General features: G+C 43.4%; 1 protein-coding gene across 6 annotated transcripts in view; it reads left to right on the top strand.

The window, feature by feature from the left end:
• raraa (retinoic acid receptor, alpha a) overlaps positions 1–19114 on the top strand; it is a 152211-nt gene that overhangs the window by 130597 nt on the left and 2500 nt on the right. For all 6 annotated transcript variants that reach the window (XM_061028778.1, XM_061028776.1, XM_061028774.1 and 3 more), the window contains 6 exons: positions 4543–4691; positions 11199–11340; positions 17408–17568; positions 17667–17843; positions 17956–18160; positions 18873–19031. In XM_061028778.1, coding sequence (XP_060884761.1) covers positions 4543–4691; positions 11199–11340; positions 17408–17568; positions 17667–17843; positions 17956–18160; positions 18873–19031 — 993 coding nt within the window. The remainder of the gene's footprint in view (positions 1–4542; positions 4692–11198; positions 11341–17407; positions 17569–17666; positions 17844–17955; positions 18161–18872; positions 19032–19114) is intronic.

Below are 19114 nucleotides of genomic sequence, written 5' to 3'. Positions count from 1 at the left end.
AATAGCCAGTGGGCTTGTGTGTGTGTGTGTGTGTGTGTGTGTGTGTGTGTGTGTGTGTGTGTGTGTGTGTGTGTGTGTGTGTGTGTGTGTGTGTGTGTGTGTGTGTGTGTGTGTGTGTGTGTGTGTGTGTGTGTGTGTGTGTGTGTGTGTGTGTGTGTGTGTGTGTGTGTGTGTGTGTGTGTGTGTGTGTGTGTGTGTGTGTCTTGCTCTGTGGTCTCGATGCCTTTGAAGTGCTGATGTTAGCCAGGCCATCTTATGTCAGTATCAGAGCTCCAGCCAGTACATCATCAGAATAGATTTCATTTCAGTCTATCATATTTTGTCTGTTTAAGTCTCGGCATGCAGTAACGGAGTGAAGTGTCGGCGAGGGCGCGGGGCTTCTCTCTTAGTGCACTTGTGGCTCATGATGTATGCAAAGTGAATCTGAAGAGCAGCATTACAGACCACTCACACTTGAACTTAATTAAATCACCGGTGCTTTGGCTTGTAGTTGGAGAAACACCATGCTACATTAAGCTATTAAGATATGTGAGGCCTGCAGACACGCACGCTGCACGCACACCGAGGGGTTTGTAACAGGTTGTCTGTGGATGTTGAAATAAAGGTCTGTACATTTAAGCAAGAAGCTTTGACACATCATGCATATAAAATAAATGATGTGAGAGCAAATCATGATGATAAAACTCCAAATTAGAACACATCTGTTCTTAAAGTGATGATTTTTTTAGCTGGTTATTAAACAGACTGAATAGTAACCCTGATGCCTTTATCAGATCTTCAGTGATAAAATTGAGTGTTTCTATATAGTTATTTTTAATGCCTTGTAGGTGTCAGACAAGGCGATTTACAGCATGCAGACTGGAAGAGAAAAGATACATGGTGGATCATGATGATACATTTAGACAGTTAGAAGAGAGCTGGATGATTTCTAGAAGTGACAGAATACATAAAAACATAATCAGCAAGAGATTAGACATAACATTTTGTCCACAGGTGTCAATATGATTGAAACTTAATTCAAGTTCCTCATAGTAGCTTTAAATTCAACCTGCTGTTGAATGGACTTTATCTGTTCAGTGCTTCAGTGTCAGGTTTGTTTTCTGCAGGTCACACCTGACAGTAGCACTTTTTATCCCCGTTTCTTGGACTGGTCCAACAACATGCCCGACTGTATTCTCCAATATGTCTTTGGTTAACAATAACAGCAGTGGCCATATGCTTTGTGTGGTTTGTGTTTCCCCCCCTTTGCCGAAACACAATGGATACTTATCAGTTACTCTGCACTGTTTTCATTTAAACATTATTTTCATGGCCGCTGGGTCCCGTGCCTGTATTCCAAAGCAAATCAGGCTGTTATTGTCTATTCATTCTAGCCCTCTCTTGGCTAAAGGAATGATATTCTAGCTGCAGCTCGAGTTTTAGTTACTGAGCCGACTTTGCGGGCTCAGGAGGGGCTCCGGCTCCGGCCTGGAAAACTTTGCCAGACACAGAAGTTTCCAGCGCTAACATGTTGCAAAGGATATCGAGGGAAAGCTCTCCAGGCGAGCATGAGTCAGTTCTTCCAGTGTTTGTGCGTAGGATTTCGTGGGTCACACAATAGGCGGGCTTGTGGTATGGTCGGTGTTGATCAGATGCAGGCTGGTGTTGAATAATGCCTGGGTGAGGGCTGTTGAAGAGCTAAGTAGATCTGTCCTCTCTGCCTCTCTGTCCACAGGCCTGCCATTGTTTTGCTCCATGCCTCGGCTTGACAAGGCTCCAGAAGCCAGCCATTGTATTTAATTACAGTCGCCAGCCCCCTCACAGACTCTGGTCCTTGTGTCCCAGATTTCCAATGGGTGCTCTCATTAAGACTGTGTGTATTTATGTGTGTGTGTCTCTGACCCACAAGGCTTTTTTAATGGCTCTAGGAAAACCCTTCGCCTGGGTAAATGTAAGCATGGGTAGTGTTTTTATGTGTATGTGTGCCCAAGTGGGTGGCACATCTGTTTGTCTATGCATTTCTAATGAAGTCAGCTGGATGAATAGCTCTGCGGCAACACTAATAACGCAGGCCTCTAATCACTCCACGCCAACAGAGGCAGAAGAGCGCAGAAAACCGTGAATGGTTTTGTGCTAATGAGAAAATATGCCATGTTACGTAAGGGCCGCTCTATTTAAGTTTAATTTGTTTGACAAGAGTGTGGCGACTGCAATGCCCAGTGGTGTGGGCAAAGATGGCCTTAATGACATCAATATGATCGCAATAAGAAACAAGAGGACAAATTCTCGTCCTTGCCTGCAGTGGTTGTTTCTGAAAAAGTTTTCTTACTTTTACCCTCAGAAACAGTAGAAACGTGTATTGTTTCTGCTGGAAGATTGTACGATTCTTTTGATAATGAGCATCAAATTCTGCACACTCTTTTCCCTTAAGAGAATCTAGAATCTAAAACAGGAGGAAGGAACATGATTGAAGTAATACAGTCCCTCCTCTCTGTGTGCATACCACTTTTATCACTTCATCTGTTTTGTATTTTGTCTGTTTTTTGCTCACACACACCTCTGTCTCTCCTGCGTCTTCATGGCCTATGCTTACCCCCCTTCATCTTCACCCTACATAATTATTCCTTCTTTCTCATGATAGTCTTTTTGCAAAAGAAACCCTGGTTCAATAAACAATGCGATGTGAGCTTCATTGCTGTTCAGCTTAACTGTCCCCGTCACCTGAAACTCCCTTGGATTGGCTGTGTGAGATAACACACACGAAAGCTTTGGAGAAGCTAGATTTTTTTTGTGTATGCTGCTTGTCTTTGTTTTTTTATTTACCAGGACATGTGGAACATATCTGGGCTTCAGGTTGGTTTATTTTGGTTGTTCTGAATGTAATCTTCTTCTGCACCATCTGCTGTGTGGAGATTGGCAAGCTGAGACCCGCACTCAGACTCTATAAAAGGATAGGAAATGGTGAGAGAGAGGAAGAGAGAGAGAGAGAGAGAGAGACAAAAAGTTGATCCTCGCTTTATATCACACAATGTGCAGTGTGATTGTGTCGTCACGTGGAGCGTCTTCCCAGCTGTACTACGGGCCTGCTGAACCGTCCCACTCTGTTAAATATAGATGGCTTATTTACACTCCAGCACTGAGCTGCAGGCAGCTTCTGAGCTGTTTGATCCAACCTTTAGTAGAGGATGCTGGGAGAGCAACAGGGCTACAAAATGCAACTCATGCATGCAACAAATACCAGTATGGATATGTATAAAAGCAGAAGAATTTAAACCAATGTTCTTCAAATAGTTTCTGCATGTCAAGTCTCATGTTGTTGGCATGAGTATGAAAAAAAAACTTACCCAGCACACATGCTGGCTGAGAAAGCTAGCTCATTTGCAAACGAGGATTATTCACTTAGACCGTCAGCCACTGGCCACAGGGTGCAGGTCTCTGCTGTGAAAGTGTGTTTTTGATTGTGTTGATTAAAGCCCCATGTTTTGTAACACACAGGATATTGAGGTCAAAGTCCAATACATATTGCATGAAGGCAACAGCAGGTTACTTCCTCAAAACCCGGGACTACTGTGTTTACCATGTAAGGCACATCAAAATATGGGAGCTTACAAAGCGCTCACAAGTTGTTTGGTTTGTCATATTAGTTCTTATTGGATGAGTGTTCCCAGCCCCTCTTTTGTTTACTAGTCTCATATTGAAGAAGACAGAATGAGGTGTGTGTGCTGGGTTGAAATGGGATAAACAAGTTACGCAGGAGCCTGTCCTGCAAGATCAGAAGCACAAAGAAATGATGCTTTACCTTGTTTTCAGTATTTGTAGCTCTTTATTGGTACAGTGTGACCTTTATCCTTATATACTCTCAAGCATTCAGACTTAAAACAGCACAATTTAAATGCACAACTTCAAGCCGTATTTCAGAGGAGAGAACCTTTCTTTGAACCCTGCAAGAGGAGCCGCTTTTGGCTGTTACACACACACACACACACACACACACACACACACACACACACACACACACACACACACACACACACACACACAACAGCAGCCATAATTTAAGCAGTAAATAAGAACATTCTGCAGAGGCTGTTGTCTTTGCTGCTTTGATGGTGTGTGTGTGTGTGTGTGTGTGTGTGTGTGTGTGTGTGTGTGTGTGTGTGTGTGTGTGTGTGTGTGTGTGTGTGTGTGTGTGTGTGTGTGTGTGTGTGTGTGTGTGTGTGTGTGTGTGTGTGTGTGTGTGTGTGTGTGTGTGTGTTAGAAAGTGTTCTTTGAAGACATTTCTTTCCTCTGGCGGATCAAGTAGAATACCACAGATGAAGAAGTAGTCCATGCACTTGCAGTGTTTTTATTTAACACATTAGAACAAGAATAAGTTTCCCTTCTGGTGATTTGTATCGGAGAGAGAGGAATCTGTCTGGAGTGTGTGTGAGTGTGTGTGTGAGTGTAATCCTGAGATGTACTGTTTATCCCACTGATATCGATTAATGCTGCATGTCTGTCTGCGCTCCATCTGATAACGTTCCCTCTAACCCTCCTGTTGTTGCCCTCTTTCTCTCTCCACAGCGATAGAGACCCAGAGTACCAGCTCAGAGGAGATAGTGCCAAGCCCGCCCTCGCCTCCCCCGCCGCCCCGCGTCTACAAGCCCTGCTTTGTGTGCCAGGACAAGTCCTCGGGGTACCACTATGGTGTCAGCGCCTGTGAGGGCTGCAAGGTGAGACTCCTGGCCTTCTTCTGAAAATTGCCAAGCAAGCAAGATGTTCATCAATCCTCTAACCTTCATGTGATTCATGTTGGGGAAAAAAAATGAATACACTCATGCTTCCGCAGCCTGAGATGAGATGATAAAAAAAATTATTCGGCCCGTCATTTGGAGAATTTCACATCCGTTTGTGTTTTTCACTGTTTAATAGTAGAAACTTAACATTGGAAATGCACCAAAATTGACTTCTTTTACTGGCTTTATTACTTCGTGCTTTATTCAAGCAATAACTAGAGGGAGTGCTGTTGTACTGAATATCAGAACTCAAGGAAGCTTCTTATATAACTTATTTAATTGTTTAGAGCTTGTGATTATATATTGATTTTCATACTCAATAAGATATGGATGAGTTAGAATAGTACACTAGAAACATAGAACACTTAAAAACTGCAAACTATATCTGCACCCATTGTAAAACAAGATAACGTATATGATTATCTGACGGTTATCATCGTCAGGTGTACATTATGTGCAACTCAATCATCTATAGAGTGTTGTTGCTGCTCGTATCAGTTTTGCTGACGTGCCCACATTCAGCTGTCTGTTATCAATATCAGTCGAGTTACACAGGTGCTGAAGAGGCCACATAACCCCCATCTGCTCTGTTATCAGTAGATGGTTATGGAGCTCATGCATGCATACATGCTCTCATGTTAGAGTGAGCGCACAGTCTTCATTATCTGGCTCCCCCCAAGGCGAGGAGCTAAAGTTGTGTAAGCTCACAGGAGGATAGAGATAAAGAGGAGGAGGGATCTGAGGAATCTCATGTAACATTACTGCCAGGTGAGATTCTAGTATCTCCATAAAATCTTCTTTTTCTTTTGGCAATCTTGAAGAACCCAAGCAGGATTTTGTAGTTGTAGTGTCTTAACCAAAACCAGAGAATTGAAATCAACATTGAATGGTTTTTCTCATAACAACGTTTCTGTGTGTAGCGAGAGGAGAACAGGGAGTGGTTTGATGAAGGCAGGCAGGGTGGTGCTGTTTGTGACAGGTGCCCGCTAGACCCTTTGAGTTATTGACTGTTCAGCCAATACTGTGTTTGTTTCCATATGTGCAGAGGGAAGGGGGTGGAGCAGAGAGGAAAAGAGCATACTGAAAAGGGGCAAGGCAGTAGCAGTGAAAAACCAAAAAAAAAAAAAAGGTATACAAGGGAGGCCAGGAGCTCAGGGGAATGTAGAAATCCAGACAAAATGGTACAGAGATGGCAGGGACTGCAGGGAGCAAGAGAGCAGCCTGAACTCTGAGAGGCATGAAAAAAAGCTCGAAAGAGAGAAGTGGGGATGGCTGGAGGGGCAGCAGATTAGGGGGACTGGGTACAGGGGCCACAGCTGAACTCACTGACACGACAAGAAAAGACGGTCAGTGCATCAGAGCACGAGGGGGGGAGGGGGAAAATGACTGAAGAATGCATTGGGAGGGGAGCACAGAGGAGCTAGGAGTTTTAGACACATAAATAAAAAACATTACTCTTTAACAGAAATCCTCAGAGGGCTCCATGAAACTGAACCTGCTTTACTGCTGGAAGAAAAGAAAAATCACTGCTGAATTTGCTGCTGCAATGGTCCTGTGGATTCATAAAAAAAAGAGTTGAAGATTTTGTAGATTGACAGGAAATGTTTTTAAGAAAACATAACTGCTTGGACAAAAAAGAGAGGTGGGAAGATATGAAAAGAAGCAGCTGTATGAAAGAGAGAGAATCGTGTGTGTGTGATAGAGAAGTAAGAAATGGTGCGTAGTTCCCCTTGTTTACATAATATTGTGCAGTATGTAATACACACAGATATTTTCTTTTCAAATGTATGCTGCAATATGCTCCTACCTAAATACACATTATAATAATTATAATAATGATTATTATTATTAAGTTCATATTTTGTGCAAGTCCTAAATAAATGTCAAGGGTGTAAATCATGATAAATACAACTAATATATAGGATTTATAGATTCTTTTATTTTATGCACAAGTAGTTAGCTTGCTGCTAACCACTTAGATTCTAGTGTGTCCATGTTTTTCTGTTTGCATGTTTGATACCACAAAGGGTTTGCAGCTGCTCTGCAGCTCTTTTAAGCCCCCTACTACTTTATTGTGTCCATTTAATGTGTCTCCCCATAGTCTAATAGTGTCTGATTAAATGGGGTAATAAGTTTATTAATAAGGCTAAATCTCAGCTCCCAGTGAGAGTGTGTGTGTGTGTGTGTGTGTGTGTGTGTGTGTGTGTGTGTGTGTGTGTGTGTGTGTGTGTGTGTGTGTGTGTGTGTGTGTGTGTGTGTGTGTGTGTGTGTGTGTGTGTGTGTGTGTGTGTGTGTGTGTGTGTCTGAGCGTGTCTGAGCGCGTGTGTGTGTGTGTGTCTGAGCGCGCGCGTGTGTGTGTGTGTCTGAGCGCGTGTGTGTGTGTGTGTGGATGTTTGGTAGTGTTAACCAATATAAAAATATGGGTCTCTTGTCTGTGGTTAGTGTCAGTGTGTGTGTGTCCCGCTGTCTTAAGCAGAGGCAGCAGTTTTGTAGTTTAAGTGGTCACTTGCTTTTTTGCAAACAGAGTGAAGGGTTGATGAATAAGCAGTTTATAGTTGAAATGAAAACAAAAAGACATGCCATACATTCAATTAAATACTGATCACTAATTTGGAGGTTAAACATAGAACATATGAAGCAAGTCCATCTTAAATTTATCATTCCTGATTTTTTTTAAATAAAATATATAAATAAAGCAAAATGAAAAAAAATGGTATCTTATGTATTAACATGCAAGTGTGTGCAATCTGTAATCTGTTCTTTAGGTACTACTGCGTGACAAAAACTCAACAAGTCATCCGGTTTTTAAAGATCCAACCAAAAGAATGTTGATCAAACAACAACAGTATCCGGGGTTCAACAGTCCCCATCATCATCTAGTCCCATGTTTATTAGTCGTCTGTCTTCCCGCTCAACAGCCGCAGTGCTAATTGAAAAATTCAGGATGCCTTCTCCATATCTCTGACTTCAGAGGAGATGACTTGGCAGAGCACTCTCAATAATTCAGCACTACAGTCATGTGAATGTATATGGTTGTCTCCTCTGAGACTGGGGTAAGTTGAGGGTTAGCAGCAGCAGCTTTACTGCAGCACGTTGAACTACAAAGGCGTTTCCTCAGGGCTGCAACGAAACGGAGGAAACAGGAGGGGGATGTTGAGATGTGCTACTTGGAGAAAGCTCGTTCGTTTGTTGTTTGAGTTCTTGCGCTCGCACAAACTCTCCGGCGTTGCACTTCTTTTCCCCTCCAGATATTAATACTTACACATTAAATATGCATGCCCGCCCCCTCATGTTTATGTTTTTGTCTTGGAGGCATGGCAGCGAGAGGCAGGCAATCTCTCTTCCTGGTTTCCGCCAGACCAAAATTCCCCAACCGCTGATTCCTGCAAGAATGTCCCCCTTATTTTGCTGTGTTTCCAAATTGCCCTCTCACCAAGCATCCGTCCTAGCTAATGTTTTGGCTTTAGCAATAGCCGAATCGTAAGGGAGTCAGAGGCACACCCACACACACTCACAGACACAGTGGGTGGCTGGGAACGCACTTTTAATCTGGGCACAGTGTGAAAGTCACGTAAGAGAGGATCCCTGTGCTTCCCCGTGAACTTGCCAACCCCAGGCTTCCCTCTGCTTGCCTTGCTCTAATTTCCTCACACACATAAAAACAAGAATGCACTGACAAGCTCACACAATGCATGATAACGCACACAAGTCGGACAAGTTGCATATTTAAGAGCTCATGACACATGCAGTCATTTGTGTGCTCTCGCTGTATGCTCCTCTTCCCCCCCCCCTCCTCCTCGCCCTGCACCCGCCGCTCTGAACACTGCAGGGTGGCTGACAGGCCTGCTGAGGGCTCTTGTCGCCAGGCGGATTAAGTGGTGATACAAAAAGAGGCTTAAGGGCCGCAGGAAGCAATGACTCCTAAAAGAAGGAGGGAGCGAGAGGGGGGGAAGGGAGCAGGAACAATTGACTGGCCCACGAGCTGGCAGCAACAGCCAATCAGGAGGTGCTGCGAGAGGGCACCTGAGCCTCATGAAGTGAGGACGGAGTGGGTCAATCCCCTAGTGACACTGGGGTCAGGGTCAGGGCAGCGGCAGATCAAAGAGGACATGATACACGCACACACAAAGACCACAGACTTATCCCTCAGCATCAGCAGCTAGAATCAACATTAAACTATAAGCCTTGTCCTCTACACTTTGTTGTTTGTGCACGCCTCACTCTTCTGCTGGGAGGTAGCAGGTCCAACTTTCTCGGCCCATCCTGTCATGGGAGATGCTTGTCTACCAATAAGTCTGGTTCTACTTGGGGTTTCTTCCTGTGAAAAGGAAGTTTCCTTGCAACTGTTGCAAAGTGCTTTCAAAGAGTGTCGGTAGACTGACACTATCTACATTTTCATGGGATAACTTGTATCATTAGACGTTATATAAATAATGACTAATTGATTGAATTTATAGGTGTTCTAGAGTTAGTGAGCCTTACATTTGTAGACTAGCAGGACGTTGATTTGGCTCTACCTGCAATGTAGAAAGTCTTTCATGTGTTACCCTTCTGGTACTTAACTCAAACACACATGCAAACTGCTTACACTTCCTCTTCTTACTTCACTAGAAGCCTGAATCACTTCCGCTCTGTGGCGGTGCATAGGAGATGTGAGAGGAGCCTGGTGATCTGGGGAAGGACAAATTGCGGGTTTAGGTCCACCGGCCATCTGTCGGCTAGCAGAGCTAATCCCTAAGCAAGGGATGGGGCTCCCTGGCAGCTACCCCGCCACACAACACTGAACCACTCCATGCTCCGCCCTTCCTCCTTCTCTCTAGATTGCCCCGCCCTCCCTCCCAGGCTCCCAAAGCATAACCCATATCCCACTGAGCCCCATCAATACAGACATTGACCTGTATCACATTTGTTCGAGCCGTGCTTTCTGAGAACTCAGTCAGTTGTGGCTAATGTGCATTAACCTCTTTTTATCTTTTTGACACTCGAATGATGCTTTAGCAATAAGGCCACAGAGGTTAGCATTGATTTTATTGGGGATGTATGGTGTGTTAAGGAGAGTAAAAGTTGTGATGCATGCCTTTTTAACTGTTTTGATGTTGTAGGCTCTGTCTACGAAGCATTCAGAGGCCTCTTGCAATCGCAAAATCACAGAATATAGATAGAAATCAGAATCAGAATCGGGGTTTATTGCCAAGTACATTTACACACACAAGGAATTTGACTTGGTGTATTGGTGCTAAACAATTAACAAGGAAATAAAGCAGAACTAGCAACAACTTAAATAATACAGTATAAGAAGAGATTACAATATATAAAATATAATTTAGAAATGTAAAATATAAGAAAATAAAAAACACAAAATGTACAAAAGGTGCAATGTAAGAGCTGTGCAGTGGAATATATCCACAATATTTGGGTTGATTTTGACACACAATCGACATATTTAAGATCTGTTCTTTTTTGTGTATCATCATTCTAAAACATAAAAAGGCTCTTTTTAGACTGTCTCCTCTGTTTATGACCATATATTGTGAGTGTAATTGATGCTTTTATTACTGATTAAGTTCCCTGGATGTGTGTTGCACCTATCAGGGCAAACAGGCTTTTCTCTGTGTCTGTGTCTTGCTCTATGTGATCAAAACAAAGACTTCCCAGATATATGACATTTCATCTATATGACTGAAGAGGAGCTTGTTATTATCATGTCTTCTTACTAAAGCACATGAACTGAATGTTGAATGTGCTCTCGCATGTCCTTTGATCCATTAAGATTGAAAAGGGAAATAGAAGAAAACAATCATTTATATTTTTTTGGTTACACAATGCTCTCAGCCTATGATCTCTCTTTCATTCTCTATTAATACACACTTGGCCTGGATCTAGAATTGCTTTTTTCCTGGCTGTGTAAACTAGGCCACGGTTATACAGCACCCAGTAACCCTGTGCCTTTTGCCCCAAAAGCCTTCGGACATAAAAACCTCACAGCAGTCACTTTTGCAACATGGCTCACATGGATTTGGTTGAGGAGGTGGGCAGCCTGATGAGGTAGTGACAGACTATTAGACTCAGTCCAGTTTATGCCACAGAATAAGCTCTTTAAGGAATTAACTGTTTGGTGGTCTGATACCTTTGAAGTGTAGCTGCTTCTGGCCACTCTGGACGGGCAGCCTCCTTAATTTGATCAAGCAAGTAACCTAGGAGATTTTTGTAGTTTAGAAAAGGATGAAAAGAGGAATAGATAAATAATTGGAAGTAGAGATTATGGAGAAGATGACCAAAGCAAATGCTAACAGCAGTAAAGGTGGCTCACAAACAAAAGCTAACTAAATTAGCAAATTAGCATTTTCTGCTTTATTTCTTACGCAGTCCCATTTCTCTTATCCAAATCTGCCACCAATCACTCTTCCTCTCTCTTCATCACATTTGTTCTTATCTGTCACACAGGGCTTCTTTCGGAGAAGCATCCAGAAAAACATGGTGTACACCTGCCACCGGGAGAAGAACTGCATCATCAACAAAGTCACCCGCAACCGATGCCAGTACTGTCGGCTGCAGAAGTGCCTGGAAGTCGGGATGTCCAAGGAGTGTGAGTATTACAAAAAAAAGTGTTACCCAGAATGCTCTGCTCCCACGTGACTCTCAGGGCCAAGCGCAGATCTCATCATAGCTGTTAAATCCCAGAGGGGTTTAGTATGATTGTTACCACTGCAGGGAGTCTTAAGCTGCAGCTTTTGTTGACATTTGTTCGAATACTGACACTATAGTACGCACACACACACACACACACACACACACACACACACACACACACACACACACACACACACTCAGCTGTGTCTGTGATTGAAGTGCAAATGTTGAGCTTAATTTATTATGAATTTGATTTTGTCTTTTAAAAGGGAAATTAAAATCTGTTTTGTTTTTTTAAGTCTTCCTACATGTATGCCCTTTAGATGATTTTTTTTAGAGGTTTTGCGTTCATGAGAGATAAAGGTTAGCCATGAGGCAGGCTGGCAATAACAGTCAGGGTGTCGCCATGCTTGGCAGGCCCCTGTGATGAATATGTTCTCACCTGCCGAGAGTGAAAGAGCAGGCGTCTGCTCCCATCATCGCACCCCCGGGGTCTGTGTGAACACACACACTCACACACACATTCACGCAGGCAGCCAGACTTGATAGAGTAATTGGAAGAGGTGTGACCGCAGAGAGAGCTTACAGGCCAGTGGGGTTTTTACCTCAGCCCGATCACATGACACACTCTGTTACACTCACTCTCTATCAGTTTACACTCTGACAGAATGTGTGTGTGGGGCATTAATACTCATAAATACACAAAAAAGAGGAAGTTGAGACACCTCACCTCCTCTCACAGCACACACACACACCTGTTTAAGCTTGCATGAAGACAGCTCCGTCCCTCTCCGCCTCCTGTCTTCCCCGAGCTATTTACCTCATCTCTGTGCTACAGTGAGAGCAGGGAGCGCTCCCTGTGCTGCAGCACTGTGGCTTACAGTAAAAGAAGTTATCCTCTGAGCTCCTTACCTTTGAATGGGGCCATTAATCATGGTTAGAGGGATCACAGCAGCGTGCTCTTTCACACACAGACACACAGGCACAGACACACAGCGGGGAAATAGACTGGGGTTGGAGACCCATCTAGTGGTGGAAAAGGTTAACTGCACAAGAGAAAGCAGCTCAAATTTGTGCACTGCAAGTGATTGCAGGCTTGAAAAAATAATTCTAATACTTGTTGACCAAACTTCTCTGGGCTTGTTTTGGATTACTGTTCAGAAGTGATTTCTGGGTAGTGGTCACTTTGTGCAGAGCGTTCAGATTGCTCGCCCTGTGTCCTCAGCAGTGACTTTGGCTGGTGATGCTGGTCTGTGCTGGTGAGGGAGGACAGGCTGGCCATCTGGGGCCCACAGGGGGTCTCTGTGCCTCTCACGCACACAGACACAAGGGCACGCACATATAAATGCAAGCTTGTGCATAATTTCCAGCACACGCTCAAGTTATGCACATGCAAGGTGACAAACGCAAACTGGGCTGAATGAATAAAAACTCTTTAACAGGAATACAGTCAGACAGCTCCGCTTAAACACCATACACACTCTGTCACAGAAACAACCACACATATACAGAAGGTAGACCCCCTGCTGGAGTCAGGGGGGACGTCTGGGTGACCTTGTGTCTGCCAGCAGACAGCTCCAGACGACAGTGCCAGGCCTGCTGCCAGGTGGTGATGCCACGCAAGACGGCGTCACAAGGAGGGAGGGGGGGGTGTTTGTAGCAAGTGGAAGGATACAAGGGAAACGCCTGTAGGCAAAGAGCCACAGTAACATCAACCTGACAGGGTGTATTTAAACACAAAAACAAGAACTTGTGGCTGAAATTGAGGTTAACCTTAAGTTACTTAGAAACATATTTACAAGATTAAATTTGACTTAAGGAAGTATTGATTTTACATCTGCCCAAGTGCAGTGGTTCTCAACATGGGGGTATGGACCTGAATGGGGTCATGAGCCAACTCTGCAAGGTCACAAGATGAATAACATGTTGAAAGAAACAAAATTCAGCGATGAAAAATACATTTCTCTTATTTAAGAAAATGAGACCTAATTTTACCTTTACGTGTCCATGGAAATATTCAATTAAGATTTTGTTTAATAAAATTGAAATGCTAATTATTTTACTGTATGTTAAGCTGTACATTTTAAATGAAGTGTTATAAGTTGACTGCCATAACTTAAAGGGAGAACATCCAAACAGGTTGAAAAACCCTGGAACATTATGCAGAATATTGTTATATTTATTTATTTGATGCCATATTAAGAGGAAATTTAATCTACAGTAACTTCATTCTGACTCTGACAACTCTCCACTCCGGTCTTCTTTGTGCATTGTATACTGGTAGTTCAGTTACATTATCTTTGTAACTTAATTTATTTTGCTGAGTTCACTACTTCCCTCCTTTCGTCACCCCCTCCTCCCCTTTTTTAGCTTACGTCACACAAAGCTATCGCTCACATGCTTTCTCGAGGAAGGTGTTATTCAGTGAAAAAAGTAATAAAAGTAAAATAAGATGAAGCAAAGAATGATGGAGAACAGCGCAGAGGGAGGATAACATCAGCCACAAAGGCAGGAGAGGAGAGAAAGATGAAGGCTGGGAGAGGAAAGAGACTATTGAACCCTGTGTGAGTGAGAATGAAAACATGGAGTTGAGAGAGAAGACAGGGGGTGGAGGGATGCTCGAGGAGAGAGAGAGAGAGGGAGAAAGTTTCATCACTGTCGTCGGCGGCTCTGCGCTGCGAGCGGCGGGAGCAGGGGGAACATTGACATTTTTATCTTTCCATTGAATTTAATCTGTGTGATGGACGAGCTGCCAGTGCTTTAATTTTCCTCACACGAATTATCCCTGTCTGCCCACCTCGCTCTGTCTTGTGTACACACACACACACACACACACACACACACACACACACTCGCACTTACACAGCAAATACACACCCAAGCGCTAGCAGAAAATGTCTATTAACTGCACACTGCAGCTGAAATCCACTGTGAGGACAGATGATTGAGTGATGTGTGTGTGTGTGTGTGTGTGTGTGTGTGTGTGTGTGTGTGTGTGTGTGTGTGTGTGTGTGTGTGTGTGTGTGTGTGTGTGTGTGTGTGTGTGTGTGTGTGTGTGTGTGTGTGTGTGTGTGTGTGTGTGTGTGTGTGTGTGTGTGTGTGTGTGTGTGTGTGTGTGAATGCTGTCGCTGTATTCTTTGCACGTTATGCACTGTCTCTTGTAAATCATTTTTATGCGATGAACACGGAACCGCAAACAATCCAGGATGCAAGTCCCCCATTAGCATTCTGCTTCTCATAATGCATTTTGAAAGATGCATTGCTTGAAGTTAACATATGCACACACACACACACACACAAACACATGATAATAAAAAAAACAAGGCAGTATTTCTTTCATTTTCCCTCCTTCGCTACATCCCCCCCCCCCCACTCAGTTATTGCATGTGGCAATTCGCCATGACAGATCGCCAGTCTTGCCTAATAGTTCTTTAATGACTTCATTAAATTGTGTTGTGCAGCTTATGATTGTGCTGCCAATTTGTCAGCGTGGGTAATGTCCGGGCGCAAGGGATGCCCCACTTTTATTTGTGAATTAATTGGACATCGACTGTGCTGCGGTTCTCTGACCCCCTCCCCATCGTGGCAGACAGGACACAGATTCCCAATCAGACACACAAACAGGACCGGCCAACAATATGTGCAGCAGCTTAAAACAGTTTTATGTGGAGTGTTTATTTACTAACAAGGTCATAATTAGCTCATAAAAGTCAAAGAAAGTGGGAAGCATTTTACTGTTCTGCTTGTTTTCACTGACATGATTTATAACTTACTGTCAATGGATAGTGTGTATTTTATTTTGTATCTTTAAAGCCAAACATGAATTTACAGCACAAGAAAAGTCATTATTAAAAAAGAATAATGTTATATTAATATCATATATTTTTGTTTTCTTGATTGCATATGTCATTATGTGCATGTTATGATGACTCTCCATGTAATCCAGAAGGGTTAACTTGTCAAATGTTTTACTCTTATCATTCTTTCTATAGATTTGCAGCTGTTCATTTCAAAGAGCTTCCTTTTCATTGGGAGGGAAACACTAGACTTTCATTTGAACTAAGTTTCTTCTGATATTGATTCCAGTATGTGTTCAGACACTGATAGCAGTTTAAGTATGGGCCTGTGATGACACCTAAAATGCAGTATGGAGTATCGACTTATTGCCCCAATGATCAGATACCAACTGGCCTGAAAAATCAAACTTGTTCCAGGTCAGTTATTATGTGACAATAGACATAAAAGATGTGGTGCTACAGAGAGTGTGATTTAAGTCAGAACTAGCAAAATGTCAACAGTGGTTTCTCCAGGATGAACATGTGTATCTTTCAATCCTTCTTGTATCTGAGGGGGAACTTACTTATCACCCGATACCCAAGTGCAGGTAGAGGAATCTGTTTCTGAGGGAAAAGGTGTTGGAAGAGCTCATATTTAACCCAAAATGTTCTTTTTTTATGTGAAAATATCTTGCAAATAAATAACAGAATATCTATTAGCTTGGTAGCATGGCTTTTTCTAAGGTTGGAATTAGTAAAGTTTTCTAGTAAACATACCGCTGGCTCTATCTGAATGAAGACAAAACGTCTATTTAATGTTTCTCACTTCATGTCCTCGTGTGTTTAGCTGCCTACACCAGACAGCCACATGATTACGAATAAAATGCCGACAAATGATACATCACTGTGCTCTCGCACAGCGGGGGCGTCTTCATTTCTTGTTGTGGAGAACCGTGCTTAGCAATAACACGCTGCAGCATCAGACTTCCAGCCCCCTCCTTCCTCCTCCCCTCATGTTCTTCCAGGCAGGGAGGCCTGTCTGCGGGCTGATGGATGAGCAGCAGCACCGAGCGGTGCATCCCGCCCTGGCCCCAGGCCATGCCCCCTCTGTCACACACACTGATCTCCCATCAGCCCCTGTGCTCTCACCCTTAATGGTCAAGGTTAGGATTAAGACAGAGAAAATCTGATCTTGGGTCAGCGACTCCAGGCACCTGGAGGGGAGGTTGAGATTGAAGAAATGATAGAGATGAGTTAAGGAAAGTGGGATGATTTAAAGCATGAGTGATTGGATTCTGGGAAGGGAAAGATAGTGTGAAAGGAGAGGAAAGAGAGCGTTTTGTATAACCAACAGAGAGAGAGAGAGAGAATACTGGAAGGTTTTTTTCTGCTCCGGGCTCAGCAGCCGAGCCCTTTTAAAACCATTAGAGGCAGGATATTTGTCATATTATGTTATTAGATTAGCCGGGACCTCTAATGAAAGCTGTGGCAATTTGTCAGCCTTATGGATAGCTCCATCCACCACCACTATTTATCAACTGGCACCCCATCTCACCCAATCCACCCCCATACTCAACACACACACACACACACACACACACACACACACACACACACACACACACACAGCTAAACTGCACCCCCGTCTGGATGGGCCTGGAGAAATGGATGGAGTCTGTAATGGGATTCCAATGCTAAACATCCCGCCTAGTGTTTTTTGTCATTTGGGGTGAGCACACTATTCTGAGCCTGATCGCCCAGAGGGATACAGCGTTAGATTATTTCAAGGTTCCCCCCCCCCCCCCCTCCCTTCTTGGACGGAGCTGTCTCACTACATTTATCTTAAAGCATGAGAGGAGAAGTGATGCTGCAGCTGCTGTTTGCTGCACATGGAGCATCCTCTCCTGCTGCTGCCTTGCCTTTGATCTTGATCTTAGTTTGCTTTGAGGCGGGCGTATATGGAACATATGGAAAATTACAAAACTTTTTCTAGGAGTTTTTTCACAGATTAAATTGGCTGATGAAGGCCACATATGTTTGGTTTTCACTGCAGGTTCTTTCCTATAAAGTGATTGTATCATTAATCAATGATGTAATGGTTTCACAGTAAAGCTGAAATGCGGTCTGTAGTGCTCTATTTAAAGTAATGCAAACTCACACTTAAAGCCTGCCAGTAGCTGAAGTCTGTTACCTAATCCAAAAGTTTCAGTCACACAAACTAATCCTCTTTGCCTCTCTTCCCTGCAGCGGTGAGGAACGACCGGAACAAGAAGAAAAAGGATGAGAAGAAGCAGGAGTGCACGGAGAGCTACGTGCTGAGTGCCGACACAGAGCAGATGATCGACAGGGTTCGCAAGGCACACAAGGAAACTTTCCCGTCACTCTGCCAGCTGGGAAAATACACTACAGTAAGCAGACAAAACAAACGCTTCGTTTTGTCAACTTTTACCTGCTGCACTTGTATCCAACTGAATCTTGATATATACGTCTGCTCCTCTCCTTTCAGACTAATAGCTCAGAACGACGTGTTTCTTTGGACGTAGACCTGTGGGACAAGTTCAGTGAACTCTCCACCAAGTGCATCATAAAGACGGTGGAGTTTGCTAAGCAGCTGCCGGGTTTCACAACGCTCACCATCGCTGACCAGATCACCCTGCTCAAAGCCGCCTGTCTGGACATCTTGGTGAGAACAACCTCCATCAGCCCAGTCATTTTTTAAAGACTTGAAGATGTGGCTCTACCAAATATAATCCAGGTTAAAACATAATAACCCTTTTTTTGTCTTTTTTGTCCAGATACTCCGGATCTGTACGCGCTACACACCGGAGCAGGACACCATGACTTTCTCAGATGGACTCACGCTAAACCGAACTCAGATGCACAACGCAGGCTTTGGCCCCCTCACAGACCTGGTTTTTGCCTTTGCCAACCAGCTCCTTCCTCTGGAGATGGATGATGCAGAGACGGGGCTACTCAGTGCCATCTGTTTGCTATGTGGAGGTATGACAAGAATATCCCACTAAACATCTCCTCTGAATGTGATGGTCATACTGTACAAAAAATCATAGACTGGGTGAAATACAGTGTTAATCTCGCCAACAAAATAAATGACGAAAATATTTGTTGACGAAGGTCTTTTTAAATTAGTCAACTATGACGATGATGAGACCAAACTCCGCTATTTGACGATTTGATAAATAATATTACTTCATCATCTAATTGACGAAAATGTGACGAAACGAAACAAACATTACAAGTGAGGATTATCACTTACCCCCTCAGCTGTTCTAAAATCATTGTAAACCATAGCATACTTCATCAAAGGTGTGTGTGTGTGGTGAGTGCAACTATGTGCAGCCTGGAGCCTGCAGGTCCGTGAAGCCCCGCCCCCTGGAGCTTCTGAAAATAAAAAATAAAAGCTTGCGTCTGATTTTGTTGACTAAAATATCTTCTATTTTTGTCAACTAAAATGATGTGCAATTTTAGTCAGTGACTCATTTTCTAAATTAAATCAATAACGAATGACTAATATCTGACTAAGTATAAAAGGACAGTTTCGTCAGGAGACTATGACTATGACTAAATTAGAAAATGGTCTGAAGATTAACACTGGTGAAATAGCGGCTCTGCTTTTATCTCTGTTTGAGCCCCATCTAGTGGCTAACTGTTATTATTGTCACATTGTTTCTGTACTCTGTGTCTTAACCCACAGATCGTCAGGACTTGGAGCAGGCGGAGAAGGTGGACGTCCTGCAGGAGCCGCTTCTGGAGGCGCTGAAGATTTATGTAAGGAGGAGGAGACCCCACAAACCGCACATGTTCCCCAAGATGCTCATGAAGATCACTGATCTAAGAAGCATCAGTGCTAAAGGTCTGTTCCCCACACTACTGACTTTTAATTTTCCATTATAGATCGTGTTCTGATGACTTATATTGTCAGACAGTAATCAAAGC

Source organism: Labrus mixtus, chromosome 21, assembly GCF_963584025.1.
Source record: "Labrus mixtus chromosome 21, fLabMix1.1, whole genome shotgun sequence".
In the NCBI taxonomy this organism is placed as follows: Eukaryota; Metazoa; Chordata; class Actinopteri; order Labriformes; family Labridae; genus Labrus; species Labrus mixtus.
Note: the sequence above shows the minus strand (reverse complement) of the source record. Positions and strands in the feature narration are given on the sequence as shown.